The sequence below is a fragment of the Solea solea genome, chromosome 21 (assembly GCF_958295425.1).
Source record: "Solea solea chromosome 21, fSolSol10.1, whole genome shotgun sequence".
Lineage (NCBI taxonomy): Eukaryota > Metazoa > Chordata > Actinopteri > Pleuronectiformes > Soleidae > Solea > Solea solea.
The window spans coordinates 12883537-12897261 of record NC_081154.1 but is presented as its reverse complement, the minus strand read 5'-3'; the positions used below and the strand labels follow the sequence as shown (position 1 = coordinate 12897261).

The following is a 13725-nucleotide window of genomic DNA, read 5'->3' as shown; positions in this document are numbered from 1 at the left end:
GTTCACCTTGATGCTTTCAGATATAATCGCTGGTCATTTGCTTCATTTGGGAAAAAAACACTGTCGCCCAAACCACACTGTAACCCCTCCCTCCCTTGCCTCTCTTCCCTTTCTCCCTCCCTCCCTCCCTCTTTTCTCTTTCTCACACTCTCTTTCCGTCGAGCAGGGGCACTTATTATGTCCAATCAATCAATGCTCACTCATTAGGAACCTCCCCTCAAGTATCCTCTGGATGGCCTCACACAGCAAGAGTCAAAAATTACCTCATAATTGCTGCTCAGGCATCATAACAAGCTAGGCTGCCCCACTGACACGGCCATACAAACAGGTCTAACACAGGATTTGATGGATACTGGAGAATCGTATTATATATTGCCAAATCCAATTAGATACAGTACATAAAGCAGCAGATCCATTCCCTCTTTTCATAACGTACCAAACTACTACTTGGATATAAAGACGTGAAATGCATTTTCATATTCTCTCCACCGCAGCACCCCCCCCCACACACACGCACACACGCCTTCGTCTTGGTGTGTCACTACAAATGATAACATCCTGAGGATTTATTGTACATTTGACACACCAGTAACCAAATTATAATTCAGCCGCACGCGGCAGCATATTCATAGGAGCCGTTGTACAAAATCACACGCAGAGTGTTCAGTCAGCACGTATTAGTGCGAGGCGGCTCGAAAGGTCAACACCGAGATCTGACACTGTGGCTTGAAGTTGTACATGATGAGGTTCACTGTTAAAACACCTATCACGGGGGCTTTTCCCTCTCTACCGTGCTGTCAGAACTACATTAGCACACACACACGTGCAGGACTCCAACCTGTTCCCTCCTCAGGAGCAATCTACAGAGAGAGATGTACACATAAAGATAATTACTGCTTATCCATCGAGGAGTAATAACATTAATGGCACAGTCAGATCCAGAGCAAAAAAAAAGTAGGGTATAAAAATGTTGCTCTTTTTTTTTTTTTCTCAAATGAATTAAGAATCACAGCAGCAGAACAGCCAGTTTTATAAGTACAGTAAATCAAGTTTTCAGCACTCGTGCATTAACTTGATCACCAAACGCTTCATTCTCATGCTTATTTAGATAAAATATGTCATTTTTTCCGTGTCATTGTTGTGCTCTCGGTGTTGATTGGCAAAGACAGACGCTGATCAGAGCCAATCAGCTCGTCCCACTGCACCTATACAGTAAATAATATATATTTATTTATATTCGGGGGGGGGGGGGGATGCCGTTGTCATCTGGCATGCTGCAGTCAATTTGAGCTTGATTGACAGATACATCCAGGTTCACAGTTTATTGGTTTTGGAGAAGAGAGCCAGATATGCCAATTTAGACAGGAACGTGACAAAAGAAAATTTTTTCCCATCTTAAATTCCGCTTCTGGGAATTCTCAGCTGGAGGAGAGTCGAGGCTTTCTCTCCCTCCTTCTCCTTTAACAAGGGCTGTGAATGACAAACATATACGACAGTTAGGGGCTGACAGAATATCAGCTTTTGATGCTTCACAGGGGAGCTATGAAATAAACAACAGGCAGAGAAATTGAATTACAAAGTCAAAAGCGAGTTTCTTCTCTCCTCGTTGGCCCAGAGGCGCCAAACATCCTCTTTCTTTTTTGTTTTTTCACAATGATAAAATGTTGAGGAAACTATACACTGAGTATATTTGAAGTAAACTTTCATTTACTATCACTGCCAGAGGGTCAAAGTGACTTTGTGGTTTCTAACAGAAGAATAAGAATCATGATCACATCATGTGACATCATCTCAAATGTACATGCTGCTTCATCGCGAGCTCCCCGCCGTCCAAATCCTTCTGCTGATCTCGCAGTGCTAATCAGGACAGCGTCCACTTGTTGTAAATCAATAATGATATAACAAAGTCATTCAAGGCGACGGTGGCGGAGGGATTACGGCGCGAAGAAAGAGTGAATATAAGCTCTAACAGGGATTTCATGCATAAGTCTCTCACTGCAACTTAGCACAAATTGAATTCAGGCACACTGCTCGAAAAATTAATTCAGCTTTACAAAGCGAGGAGAGGTTAAACACTTTATGTGCTGCTCAGTGATCCAAATCAGGGGGAAAACATTCAGAGGCATTCTCCGTCCAGCCGCCTGTGTACCATGTGATCTTCATACCGGGGAAAAAAAAGTAAATACATTTATCACAGAACGCTCTGATTAAGTGTCCGGATTCATTGTGGCATTTTGTTTGTTTGGGCCTGAAATAATAGTTATTTATCATTTTAGACATCAAATGTGGACTTAGCATGGCCACATGTGATTGTAACTCACGTTGTTTATGATACACAAGGACACAATACAGCAACTTTAAGGACATTTAAAGGGCTTATCAGTGTATTCATTGTACTGTGGTGATTGATATTTGAATAAAGTAATATAAGAAAGTTGTAATTTGATATAAATGTGGATCAGAAAGTATACATGCACTGGGTTTATTATAATAATAATAATAATAATAATAATAATAATAATAATTACTTATAATAATAGATGTGTAGATATATTTATAGATATAACTGCTCTATATCTATCTATTAGCAAAACAATTTCAATATTTTATCTATAAATACACCATCACTCCATGTGATGAATTTATTAATGTATTTGACAAATATTATCAATTAGAGACGTAGCCATCTCTTTGATTTGATTAAAGGTAATACTTTACTGACATCATACTATTAAATTATTTGTAAAATAATTTGTTTTTAATTTCTTTTTATGAGATAGCACATAATAGGAATGTGTTTTTGTGGAAAACACTGATTGGACTAAAAGAATATGACATATTGTCTGATTTTTGTTATTATTGCTGTGTTATATCCATGCTGTTTGTGAATTAATGCAGCATTTGATTGTATTTTGATGCATAGTCAATAATGTACTATATTACTGTATTGGTTGCTTCTATGAAATAAACCCTAAGTTTAAATAATTTGGCTTAACATCTCTGTTAAAACATACAGTATAATCTAAATATTAAGCCATTTAATGCATCTACGATATAAATATTTGGGTCAAAAATCTATTGTTTTTAAGATAAATTGATAAATTCTTTACAATGCAAATATAAAAAACCCTCAGCAACTTTAACAGTTTAAAACTCAAATTTAAAATGGCGAAAACAGCAACTTTTATCCTCTGAGAGTCTTACGGAGTCGTTTTTTTTTGTATTTTCCTCAAATTTCCTCAAATTAGCAAAACAAATAACCAACTTTTGCAAAATGGGATCATTTTAATCTCCTTTATATCAGGTTCACACCACACAGTAAGAAACACCATGCAGTCACGTTTGCGTAAAAGATTTCAGACACTTTTATTATTGTACAAGTGAGACCAGTGTAATGGAAGTGGTGATACCCATGAACATGAAAGACATTTTTTCTTACTGTATTTACAGAGAAGTGTCTTCACATCACACACACACACACACACACACACACACACACACACGCACACACACACAGAAAAAACCTTCTACAAAAAGAACCGTTTGTAAATAATATAACAATTAAATAAACTCCACCTACCTTTAGGTTTACAGCTGAATATGCATATGATGACCATCTCTGCACTGCATAGAATTTATACATATACTTTCCTCATGAAGCCTAATAATAACATTAAGAACAATAAAAATAATAATAATAATAATAATAATAATACTGCTCTTGTGATGCATATTGGCGGCCTGTAAATAAACATGAACAAGATCTAAGTCTTTGGCAAATGCAAATACATTCACTTGACAGATGAAGAAACCATCATTCCAGCTTGAGTCAAGGAAATGACTTGGCCTGAAACATTTGAGAGGGAGCTGGAGTCGTGAGGAGGAGGAGGAGGAGGAGGAGGAGGAGGAGGAGGAGGAGGAGGAGAAGACATGTTTAAGGCATTGAGCTGAAGTTTGTCGCCCCTGCTTTTGCGACATGATCAGAATCATCAGAATCATCCGGTCGGAGTGACTTCACATGATTCTGGAACCCAAACGAGGCAAATGACGACGAAACTGATGTGACGCGGGGATGGCTGTCATATCCTTTTCTGTGGTTGAATGCCAAAGACTTAATCAACTTAAATTTGAACAAAAAAAAGCTGTGACGACATAGTATATAGTGCACGTCAGGACATGTGACACAATGGGTTTTGGAGTACAGTAAAAAAAACACAAAGAAAACAATACAGTGAAACTGTAACTGCCTTTTCAGACCGGGACGTTGAAGACTTACAGTCGTTTCCATGAAGTACAGCAAATATGCATCATCATTTTTCTGCATAATAACACTCCAGTGTTTGCGAACCTCCAAAATAGTGCAAAATTAAAAAAAAGAATAAAAAAAAAAACAAAACCCAAAACACATTAAGGTTTTTGCCTGATGACCTCTTGTATCCTGACAAATAAGAAGTAGTAAAACACGAGCCAAGCAGTCTGCAGTGTAGTCATTAGGAATTATAAAAAAATGAAATAAAAAAATTATATTAAGAATATATTTACTAGTTTCTTGAAACCTTTCCGAATAGCAGGCCATGGGGATATATTGTCATGGCTTCCTCTATTTTCAAACCGATGCTCCTTTATTTAGTTCATTTTCATTTTTACATCTTGATTGTGTATCACAGAGAACGTGTCCTAATCTTCTCATGGCATCAAAAGTGATCGATTTACTCATGCTGGATGTTTGGTCGGTGACTGTTCAGATGGTTAAAGAAAAGACAAAAGAAAAAGGAGAAAGAAAAAGAGTAAAACCCCCGTGCCCCGGCCTGCCACAGTCTGCATGTGCTGCTGCTAATCTCTTCTGATCTCACCGTGCTGCCATTTGAATCAAGAGGGAGAGGAGCAGGAAAAGAAGCGAGAGGCTGCTTCTTACGTTTGGAGCTCTGGACAGCGTCCTCGCTGAGAGCTGTTAAGAAAAGGAATGTACAGTATTGATCCAGGCTGGGATGAAACCGCGACACTTCTACAGGGGAGGAAATAAATTCAGGATATTTTTTTGTTTTCAGTCATTTTCTTTTTTTTCTTCCCTTTTTTTTTTTTTATTTTTAAACCAACTGCGATTAGCCTCTCTGAGTGTCTCTGGTGGTGTCTCGTAGATTCTTTTTTTTTTTGGCTTCAAGTGTCCAAAACTGCTGCGAGGAGAGGAGTTGTTTTCCGAAATCCGCCCCCCCACCCCAAAAAAGACGATAACTTGCTCTTTGTGTGAGTCGGGGAACATTTTATGCGCATTTGCTCAGTGTCCAGTGGACCATGCTGCTCACACGGGGGCAATATGGAGGCAGAGGCCATGGTCCTGCAGGTTGATTTGGTTTCCATGGTAACTAGTGACGGTCATAGGCAGTGGCAGCAGTGGGAGGGGCAGAGCCTCTCGATGCGGCACTATAATAATAAGGGGAACCTGAAAGTTAACAGAAGAACGAACTGTTTGTAACAACAAATACACATTTCACTGCAATTTATAACATTGACATATGACACTTTCCCCATAGTTACTGTCGCTACTGCACCCATCAAGCTTTGTGCTTATAGAATTAGCAATAGACGGATAGAATGTATCATCTTATAGAGAATTTGTTAGTCCCTGGATTACGGTAAAATTCCAGCACAAAGCAGGTTTCTGCTTTTATTGTGAAAAGAAGCTTTCACAATGAGGACTAATGTCCAGCCTCAACGGCAATTGTAAAACCATACTGGTCAACAAACATCTACCCATCTACTGTTTTACCAGTCACAGCACAAACAAAAAAAGCACAGGTGTAAATAATCAAATGCACGGTGGCTGCGTTCCATCGAGCTGCCTCACTGTCACGCCGTCTTGACGACTTGAATTGAACAGCGCCAGCGTTAATGTCATCACTGTCAACACGTGCTTGTGCCTTTGCTGCCAAAACATGTCCAAAATAATGTTGTCTGGCAACTTTAACGAAGCAACAGCTTACACATACTGTACCTCAGCGTGAGTTAACCACATGTTTTCATTGTTTAATGTATAAGAAGAAAAGGCTTTAAGGGTAAGAACTAGGCCTATTTGTTTGTTGCGTCAGTCTCCCACACAAGGAAACTTTGTGTTTAGTTAATGTATAATCAGCGTGACATATATACACTCTTGTTTGTTTGTTTAACTTGACGCTGTTGTGTTTTTGGAAATGCTTAAGAAAGAGCATCATACGCCAGAATGTAGAGAAACGGCGTGCACAAGAGTCTGAGCCTAGTTGTGGTTGCTAAGGCTACAACTGAGAGGAGGGGGCTCCGCAAATGGCCACTTAATTGTTATCTCATCCCATTTTGTCCACACTCTACTCACTTAGTAATGCTGGGTTGCTGAATCGCCAGGCTTCATTGTAGGTCGTGTACTGTGGATGACTGTAGGGGTTCCCCGAAAACTCGCTGCCTGCAAAACAAAACAACAAATCAATTAGCATTTCAATGCGTCAAACCATTACCCCTTCACATGCAGCCATTTCTCATCATTCAAAACAGGATGCAATTTGAGGGGGAAAATGATAGTCATCGGTGTGCGACCAGTCAAGCAAGTAATTTATTTCTTTTTCATTTCACTTAAGTTATGCAACACTGAACAATACAGGATGTGACACTGAAGGCGGCTTTCCCTGTCCCATTTATGGATATCTACCCTTTCTTCTTCCTGCACTATATTCCAAACTGGCCTAATAAATACAGTGGTAATAAACAGTTTCATGCATACATTTTTGATATGCTGCAATAAATTCTGGAGCCTGTCGAGGAGGGATTTTCTGACGTGAAAGCCCTCCAGTCTGAGTTCTCGTGTTCCCTGCAACAGTATTTTCATTGCAGGGGAAGTAACTTGGAGCATGTCAGTGAGCACCGCTGTTGGTTCAACATGTTTCTTTCCCTTTACGAGACAATAAAGGCAAGATTTTTATATGAAGCTGCTGAGAAATGGCTTTGCTTTAACAGTGTTTTGTGCGCTGTCACTAAATCTTAGGGGTTGTGTATGGGATGAATGGATTGTAAGACAAAACCACAAGCCATGGGATTAAGGCCCTGATCTTCTTTTTCTTTTTTTTGCTTTGTGCCACATAAGAAGAAATGGAAAGTGAAAGTGTGTTTGATTTGACGCTTTTCCACCCACATGATTTAACAGGTTTATTAGTCAAAATACAAAAGCTAAAAAAAGACAAAAAAGAAAACCGAACTTCGCAGACACAGCTATGCAACCACAGCTCCTCTTATTTTTACTGGTAGCTGTTAAACTGAGTCAACTGTTTGCATATGTGTGTCCAAAAAAAAGCCTTACTGTTTTATATTTGCATATAGTACAAATAGTTTTTAAGAACAGAGGCAGAAAGGAAAAAAAAAGGCATTTCACAGTGAAATGCCTCTAAAAGCGTTCTATGATTTATGAATAGACGATGCAAATGTCCGTCTGGGCTCATATTTCCATCAAAATATACACAGTTATGAGTCATCATGTGACGCTGCGAGTACGTGCATTGATTTATTAAAAAGATTGGACATATTTGAGTGTTTTAAGTCGAAGTTCACTTATATTCCATTGCCTAATTTCCAGGTTTCAGTGAGATATCCTTTCCTTTCTTAGATTTATCTGCTTACTCACAGACAATAGCAGATGTGACAGGAAATATGACCTTCCTGGCCGAGGAGATAACGCAACGTGTCACGGCGGGCCTTTCATATGGGGAGAAAAGGATAACAGCGCGGGTTTGCGACGGGTTGTGTAATTGGTAGATGATATGCTAACACAGCACACACTCCACTGGTTTTCCTGTCCGTGTGGTTTAATCACACCAAAGCAAAACGTTGGCCGTGTCTTTTGGGTGAAAATGTGTGTGCTGATGCTGGAGCTGAGGAGAGGCGTTCATGCCCGGCACCGCGACTGCATCTTTGCCATGTTCCTGGCAGTGAAACACAAGCCTGACCTCCTCAGAGAGACAGCGATTTGAATATTTACTGGGCTCCCATGCCTCTGCCTTTTGACCCTTAACTGTTTGCTGTGAACCTGAACTGCGGGTTAAGTAGAGCAGGGGAAAGGGATATGCTCTGGAGCGCAGAGGCTGGGGATGGCTGCTTGTGCTGTATATCGATGGCCGGTGAGAACTGCCATGTGGGGAGATAATGACCCAATAAGGCCCAGAGGAAAGCAGGAAGGAAGGGAGAGAGCGACCGTCCTCTCCCTTGCCTCTGATCACTTATTCAGCCTGTCTAATCCAATCATACACACAGAGCTAATATAAAAGATGTGTGTGCCTGCAGCTCTGCAGGTCAATATTCATCGCCCCACTGTGTAATTTGCCCGCTAAAGCCTCCTCACTGTGCTTCTTAGCTTCTTACACCTGTTCGTTTTGGGGCCCACCTGTTAAATGGCCCCCTAATGACAACACAAAGCAGCCAAACGGTCTCTCACTCACCAGGAACCATTCCAGCAAGCGTGGAGGTTGGGTAGCTGCCCTGCCCTGTGGGGGGGACGTGAGGGGGATACCCGGGTAAGGTTGTGTTGGCCATATCCCGACCTGTACAGACAGAAGACAGAAACAGAGAACACACCATCACTGCTGCTGAATTTGAGTTTGAGATATGTCAACAAACCTCTCCTCAACTTTTTGTGGTAACATTGTTTTGTAATTATCATAGACAAGGAAATCTTTTTTATGTATAAGAGGAAACATAAAGCATAGTAACAGGGGGGAAAAGTAGTGTTTATAGTGTTTATATATAACATTATTGGCTCTTTGCACATGTCAACATTTAATATTTTAGCAAGTGGAGATGGAGCGACCTACTTTTGTTCTTTGGTTCAGTCAATAAGCGCTTATTTACCTGCATTATTATATCCATAATGAATAATAAGTGTATGTTTTATGTGTCAAATCTGATTCAGCTAAATAAACAAAAAAAACACCAGGAAGTATTAATTATTCCAAACTGTACATAAATGTGTCATTTGACATTACAAGTTACATGTTAGTCACAGAATGACCTTTCCTCTCGAGAACATCATGACTCATCACCACCACCACAAGTCAGTCAGTACAACAACTCCTTACGCTGTAGTTAGGAAATCTGCTCAACAGCAAACATTCAAACACCACGTTGCTGTTAAAAGCTCAGATCAGCTCTTCGACAGGTGAACTGAAACGAAGAAAGCAGCTCATGTTGAGCAGGAAGCAGAGCTGCAGAGGAACGTTTCCCTCCCATATAAAGCTCCTCTCTTGTGCTGTGGCTGTAAAGGCCGAGCACACACACACACACACACACACACACACACAGACTCCCTCTGCTGAGCGTCACCCAAGTGCAGATATTCAACACTGTAATTGAGGGTGACAGTTGGGATGTCCTCACTGACCACAGGGACATTTGGGCTGCGGCACGTAACCCCAATCTGCAGCAGAGGCCGGGGCGGGAGAGGCTCCGGCTACATTGTCAGTTGTGAGGACTCAAAGGGGAAAAATCCTCTCACTGGAGCTTTAATGAGGAGCGAGTCAACAAAACGCGACGCACATCACAAACGCCACAAGGCAGCATGTTGTCCGTGCTGTTGAATTAATAATTCAAAAACAATAAATAATATTAATCAGAATTTTGAATTTAATTTCCTCCTTACACAAACAGCTCATTTTTAATATTTTGTTGTTTGGAATAGAAACATTCATGTCTTTCACTTGATTCAAAAAAGGGAAAACAAATGTAAATTTAGAGCATTTGAATAAATACTTAACTCTTTCTTAGACAGTTTTGTCTATGCTGTAATCTATAGGATTAGCAGACTACACGTCTGTCATACACAGTACAAGTTTCCAGCCTCTCACTGAGAATCCAGCTCTGTTGCATCTCTAATGAGATTATAAAGCACTGCCGTATTCAGGCTAAAAAAACAACATTTCTACATGTACAATAATCTTGAGCAACTTCTATACTGGAGATTGAGTGAATGAGGCCTCTGGGTAATGGAGTACCTGCTGCCAGACACTGCAGGCCTGCTCACTGCAGTGAGGGCCACAGGGGGGCACAGGAAGTGAAACAGCTGGTAAATCTGGTAAAGAGGCAGGGTGGCAGGCCTGGAGGTCTGCAAGACCCGGAGGAGGAAGAGGAGCAGGAGGAGGAGGAGGAGGAGGAGGAGGAGGAGGGGCAGAGAAGAGCTGCAGCAGCAACACTTTTTTATTGTACTTTTTGAACAGATGAACTTGTGGTTCTCCAACCTTTTATACCGAGAAATACTGAGCTCGTGAAGTAACACCAGCGTTAAAATACAGTTGTGTAAATATGCTCTCTCATCATCCTCCTCTTCCTCAATTATTATTGCATGTATTATTATACTTTTTAGATTTGTTTAATTTCCTATGCACGCCAATCAAAAGTCCTCAGCTCCGCTCAGATCCCATAGCCTGGTGTAGAACAGTATTTCTGATTTTTCTCCAAGTGCCACCAGAGGAAGCCTGCGTACCGCTGGTGGTACACGTACAACAGCTTGAGAGCCGATAATAGGAGGATTAGTATTATGCTCTACAGACACAAAAGGGTGAATTATACATTTTTTGGCAAAAGGGTCCAGCTGATTTTGATTGATTACAGAAGTTAAGATTCATGTTTCCTGGTGTAGTGTGTTAACTTGGCACGATGCTTCAGTCCTGAGTTTTTTCATCTAGTATCGTTACAAAAGAACACTTTTTCATGTATTTTAATGCAATTTTACTATTCAGGTTAACAGCATTTGAGCTCCACCTTGATTTGCTACACCTTTAATATGTCCTGCTTACATTTGAAAGTTTTTTACATGCAATACTAAGTATTAGATATTATTATTATGCAGGATACACTGTCTCACTCGCTCTCGTACTTTGCCGACCGTGCTTTTATTGTTTGACTTGTTGAACTAGTGTTTTTCTCCTTTTACTTGATTCTAGTCTTTTAATACAGAGGTGCATCAGGAAGTGTTCAGTAAAATGAGCATTGATCGCGCTGCCTGAATGTGGAGCAGCCTCCTCAGTTTGCAGGCAGTTACAAGACGTGTTCAAAAAGGTGTCACACTCTAAAGAAAACTCTAAGAACTGTAACATTAAACAGAAAATAAACATGGCACAGTAAAACACACGTTTGCATTTGTGATCCTGATAGACTGGGAAAAAAAAGAGCCAATCCAGTCTTATGGTGAACAACTGTTTCTCTATTACTTGCAAACCTCAGCAGCGACTGCTGTGTTGAATGAGGACCTATAGTGACGTGTGTGTGTGTGTGTGTGTGTGTGTGTGTGTTTCTGGTTAAGAGCGCTGCAGACTCCACGGAGTTAAACAGCGTTACAAAGAAGAGTGAGGTCATGCCGGACCTTTCATTTCTAATAAGAATTAGTTAGCCACAAGCCAGTGCACATAAGTCAAAAGGAGCTGTGGGAGTACAGCAGGTGGGGGGTCCAGCAGGGTTGAGGCCTTTGTGTGTGAGTGTGCGCATAATGTGTGTGTGTGTGTGTGTGTGTGTAATTGTGTGTCTCAGCAAACACTGATCCAATCCTTCCTTCATTATTATTGCAGCAGCTACAGCAGTGGTACATGTTTAATAAAAGTAAATACACTTATCTCTCCATTAACTCCTCCGCTTCAAAGAGATGAAACACATAATGAGGGATCGCTGCCTTTCTTTCATCTTTTTTTTTTTTTTTTTACACAAAATCACTCCAACATCTCGTCTGATTTCTTCCAAATATGCCACCGAAGTCATTTTCACCTGCAAAGCTGCTTCTACTGTAACGAGGGATTAAACCAATCTTATCTTCTCACGCTCTCTCCCTTTTGTTAAGCAGTTTATCATTTTCTTTTTCATAATTGTCTTATGTAAGAGGAGACACTCATACATGAAAGTTCATTAAGGTTTGTGCAAACTTTACAGTTCCAGAGTTCCGTTCGAAAGATGAAGAGACTCTAAGGTCGCTCCTTGCCAATACCTGCTCAATATCAGCCCCGATTTGAATCAAGTGATCAGTTCAGGGCATCAATAATTTCAGCTTCTGACCTTAAAAAGCAACAATACGACACTCAGTGTTGTGTTTGTTTTTTTGTAGTTTGTTTGTTTAAGAGGTGACTGAATAAGAAGCGGTTATTTTAACATTAAGTTAACAAATGCAAAGGACTCGCCGTTCGTTTTTTAATCACCCAGTTGCAGCCCTCGGTGTTTTTTCATCACATGTTGACTCTGATGACGATAATAACAGCCTCTGTTGGGGCCCATTTTTGTATATTCTGGGATACAGTTGGCAGTGACTGCCAGCAGCTCTGTGACTGTTGCTTTATGTTCCCGTTAAAGCCCTCTTTCAGAGAGGCGCCACTTCGGAGAACTCTCTGTACAGCAATGATAGTCTCATTAGCTGCTTCCTAGCCTTTGTTGTTTTTACAAGAGAGATGTGTGTCCACGTTCTCATTAAAAGACGGGCTTCTTTATATTGTCTGCTTCCTCTGACAGTCCGCTTGGATTCAACACCAGCAAAATCAAGCTATTTATTTTTTCCACTGCCCCTTTTTTTTCGCCTGTGAAAATCAATTCAAAGATACTTTTGGTTTTGCTGCTAAAACAAAAACCTGTTGATCTGTGTTGTATTTACAAAAGTAGCTTGAAACTTGTATTTCCTGCTTTTAGTGAACTAGAAATATAACATTTTTGATTAATTCTCTTGATCAAAGATCACGTCATACGTGTTTGACTCTTGTTTGCTAAAATCCATCACTTGATTATTCCCGGAGACAAAGATTCATGGCTTTTATCTCAACGTGACCAGAAACCTGATGCGAATCTTCTGCATTTCCATCAACTCAGTTTCTTCGAGCACAAACAGCGAAGCCGCTTGTCCTTGTCTTTATCTGGCACAGGAACAAAGTCATTTGTGAACGACTCTTTTGCTTGCAAGAGTATTAAATTTAGCATGACAGGGACACCTTCATGTTTGCTACAACAACAACCAAAAATCTTTGACCTCCATTTTCCAGGCTATATGCAGAATGGGGCAATTTATCACGAGCCAAAAAATCTCAGCACCCTAATTAATTACAACTAAGTAAAGAATGTTTGGAGAGCCAAATTGCTTTAATTCCCCAAACACCGACTGAAAGTCATTCATTATCAAATGTGTGCTCAAAGGTTAGTTTGCTTTTGTGAAGACGAAATAAGCATTAATTTCGATGCCTGAGCCGGTGCTCTCCCCTGTGGGAAGAGGGGCGAGCAGTTTGTCACGAAGCCACACATCACTGACGGCAGCTTTGCGGTCTGATCATTGCTCGCTGCTCACTGGACAACGGCGGGGTTTGATACCTTTCTGTCTAGTTCACCCTCGCTCACCTTAAATGAATTTTAAATGTGAATAGATGTTGGGTGAAGTTTTGTTTAGAGAGGGACAAAGGAGCGTATGGAAGCGAGCACTTGAGGAGGAGGAGGAGGAGGAGGAGTGTCATTGACACACTGGGCTTCAAGTCTTTGGATGCCTCCATTAACTGGCCCAGCAGGGAATATGTTTAAGGAGTCTTCAGTATGCAGTCATTGAGTGGAGCTGTGTAAAACTCCCACTGAATGCTCAAGGGAATCCACCCGGGCGCTCGTAAGAGGCTCTGAAGTCTGAAGCACTGTCAAGAAAACAGGTGGGCTCGGGCTAATTTCAGGAAATACAGAGCGCTTCTTATAGAAATAGTGAACAATTGGCCG

The 13725-nt window shown here is 40.7% G+C and overlaps 2 protein-coding genes across 5 annotated transcripts in view; one reads left to right on the top strand and one right to left on the bottom strand.

Moving 5' to 3' along the window:
* fbxl15 (F-box and leucine-rich repeat protein 15) overlaps window positions 1-13725 on the top strand; it is a 73871-nt gene that overhangs the window by 40743 nt on the left and 19403 nt on the right. The gene's annotated exons all lie outside the window — the stretch shown is intronic.
* pax2b (paired box 2b) overlaps window positions 5202-13725 on the bottom strand; it is a 29815-nt gene continuing 21291 nt past the window's right edge. For 2 of the 3 annotated variants that reach the window (XM_058621575.1, XM_058621577.1), the window contains exons 8-10: window positions 8454-8555; window positions 6347-6433; window positions 5202-5421 (exon numbers count right to left, since the gene is read on the bottom strand). In XM_058621575.1, the coding sequence (XP_058477558.1) occupies window positions 5300-5421; window positions 6347-6433; window positions 8454-8555 (311 nt within the window). In that variant the 3' untranslated portion in view covers window positions 5202-5299. Of the gene's footprint in view, window positions 5441-6346; window positions 6434-8453; window positions 8556-13725 lie in introns of all 3 variants that reach the window. The other variant, XM_058621576.1, reaches the window with a different exon arrangement.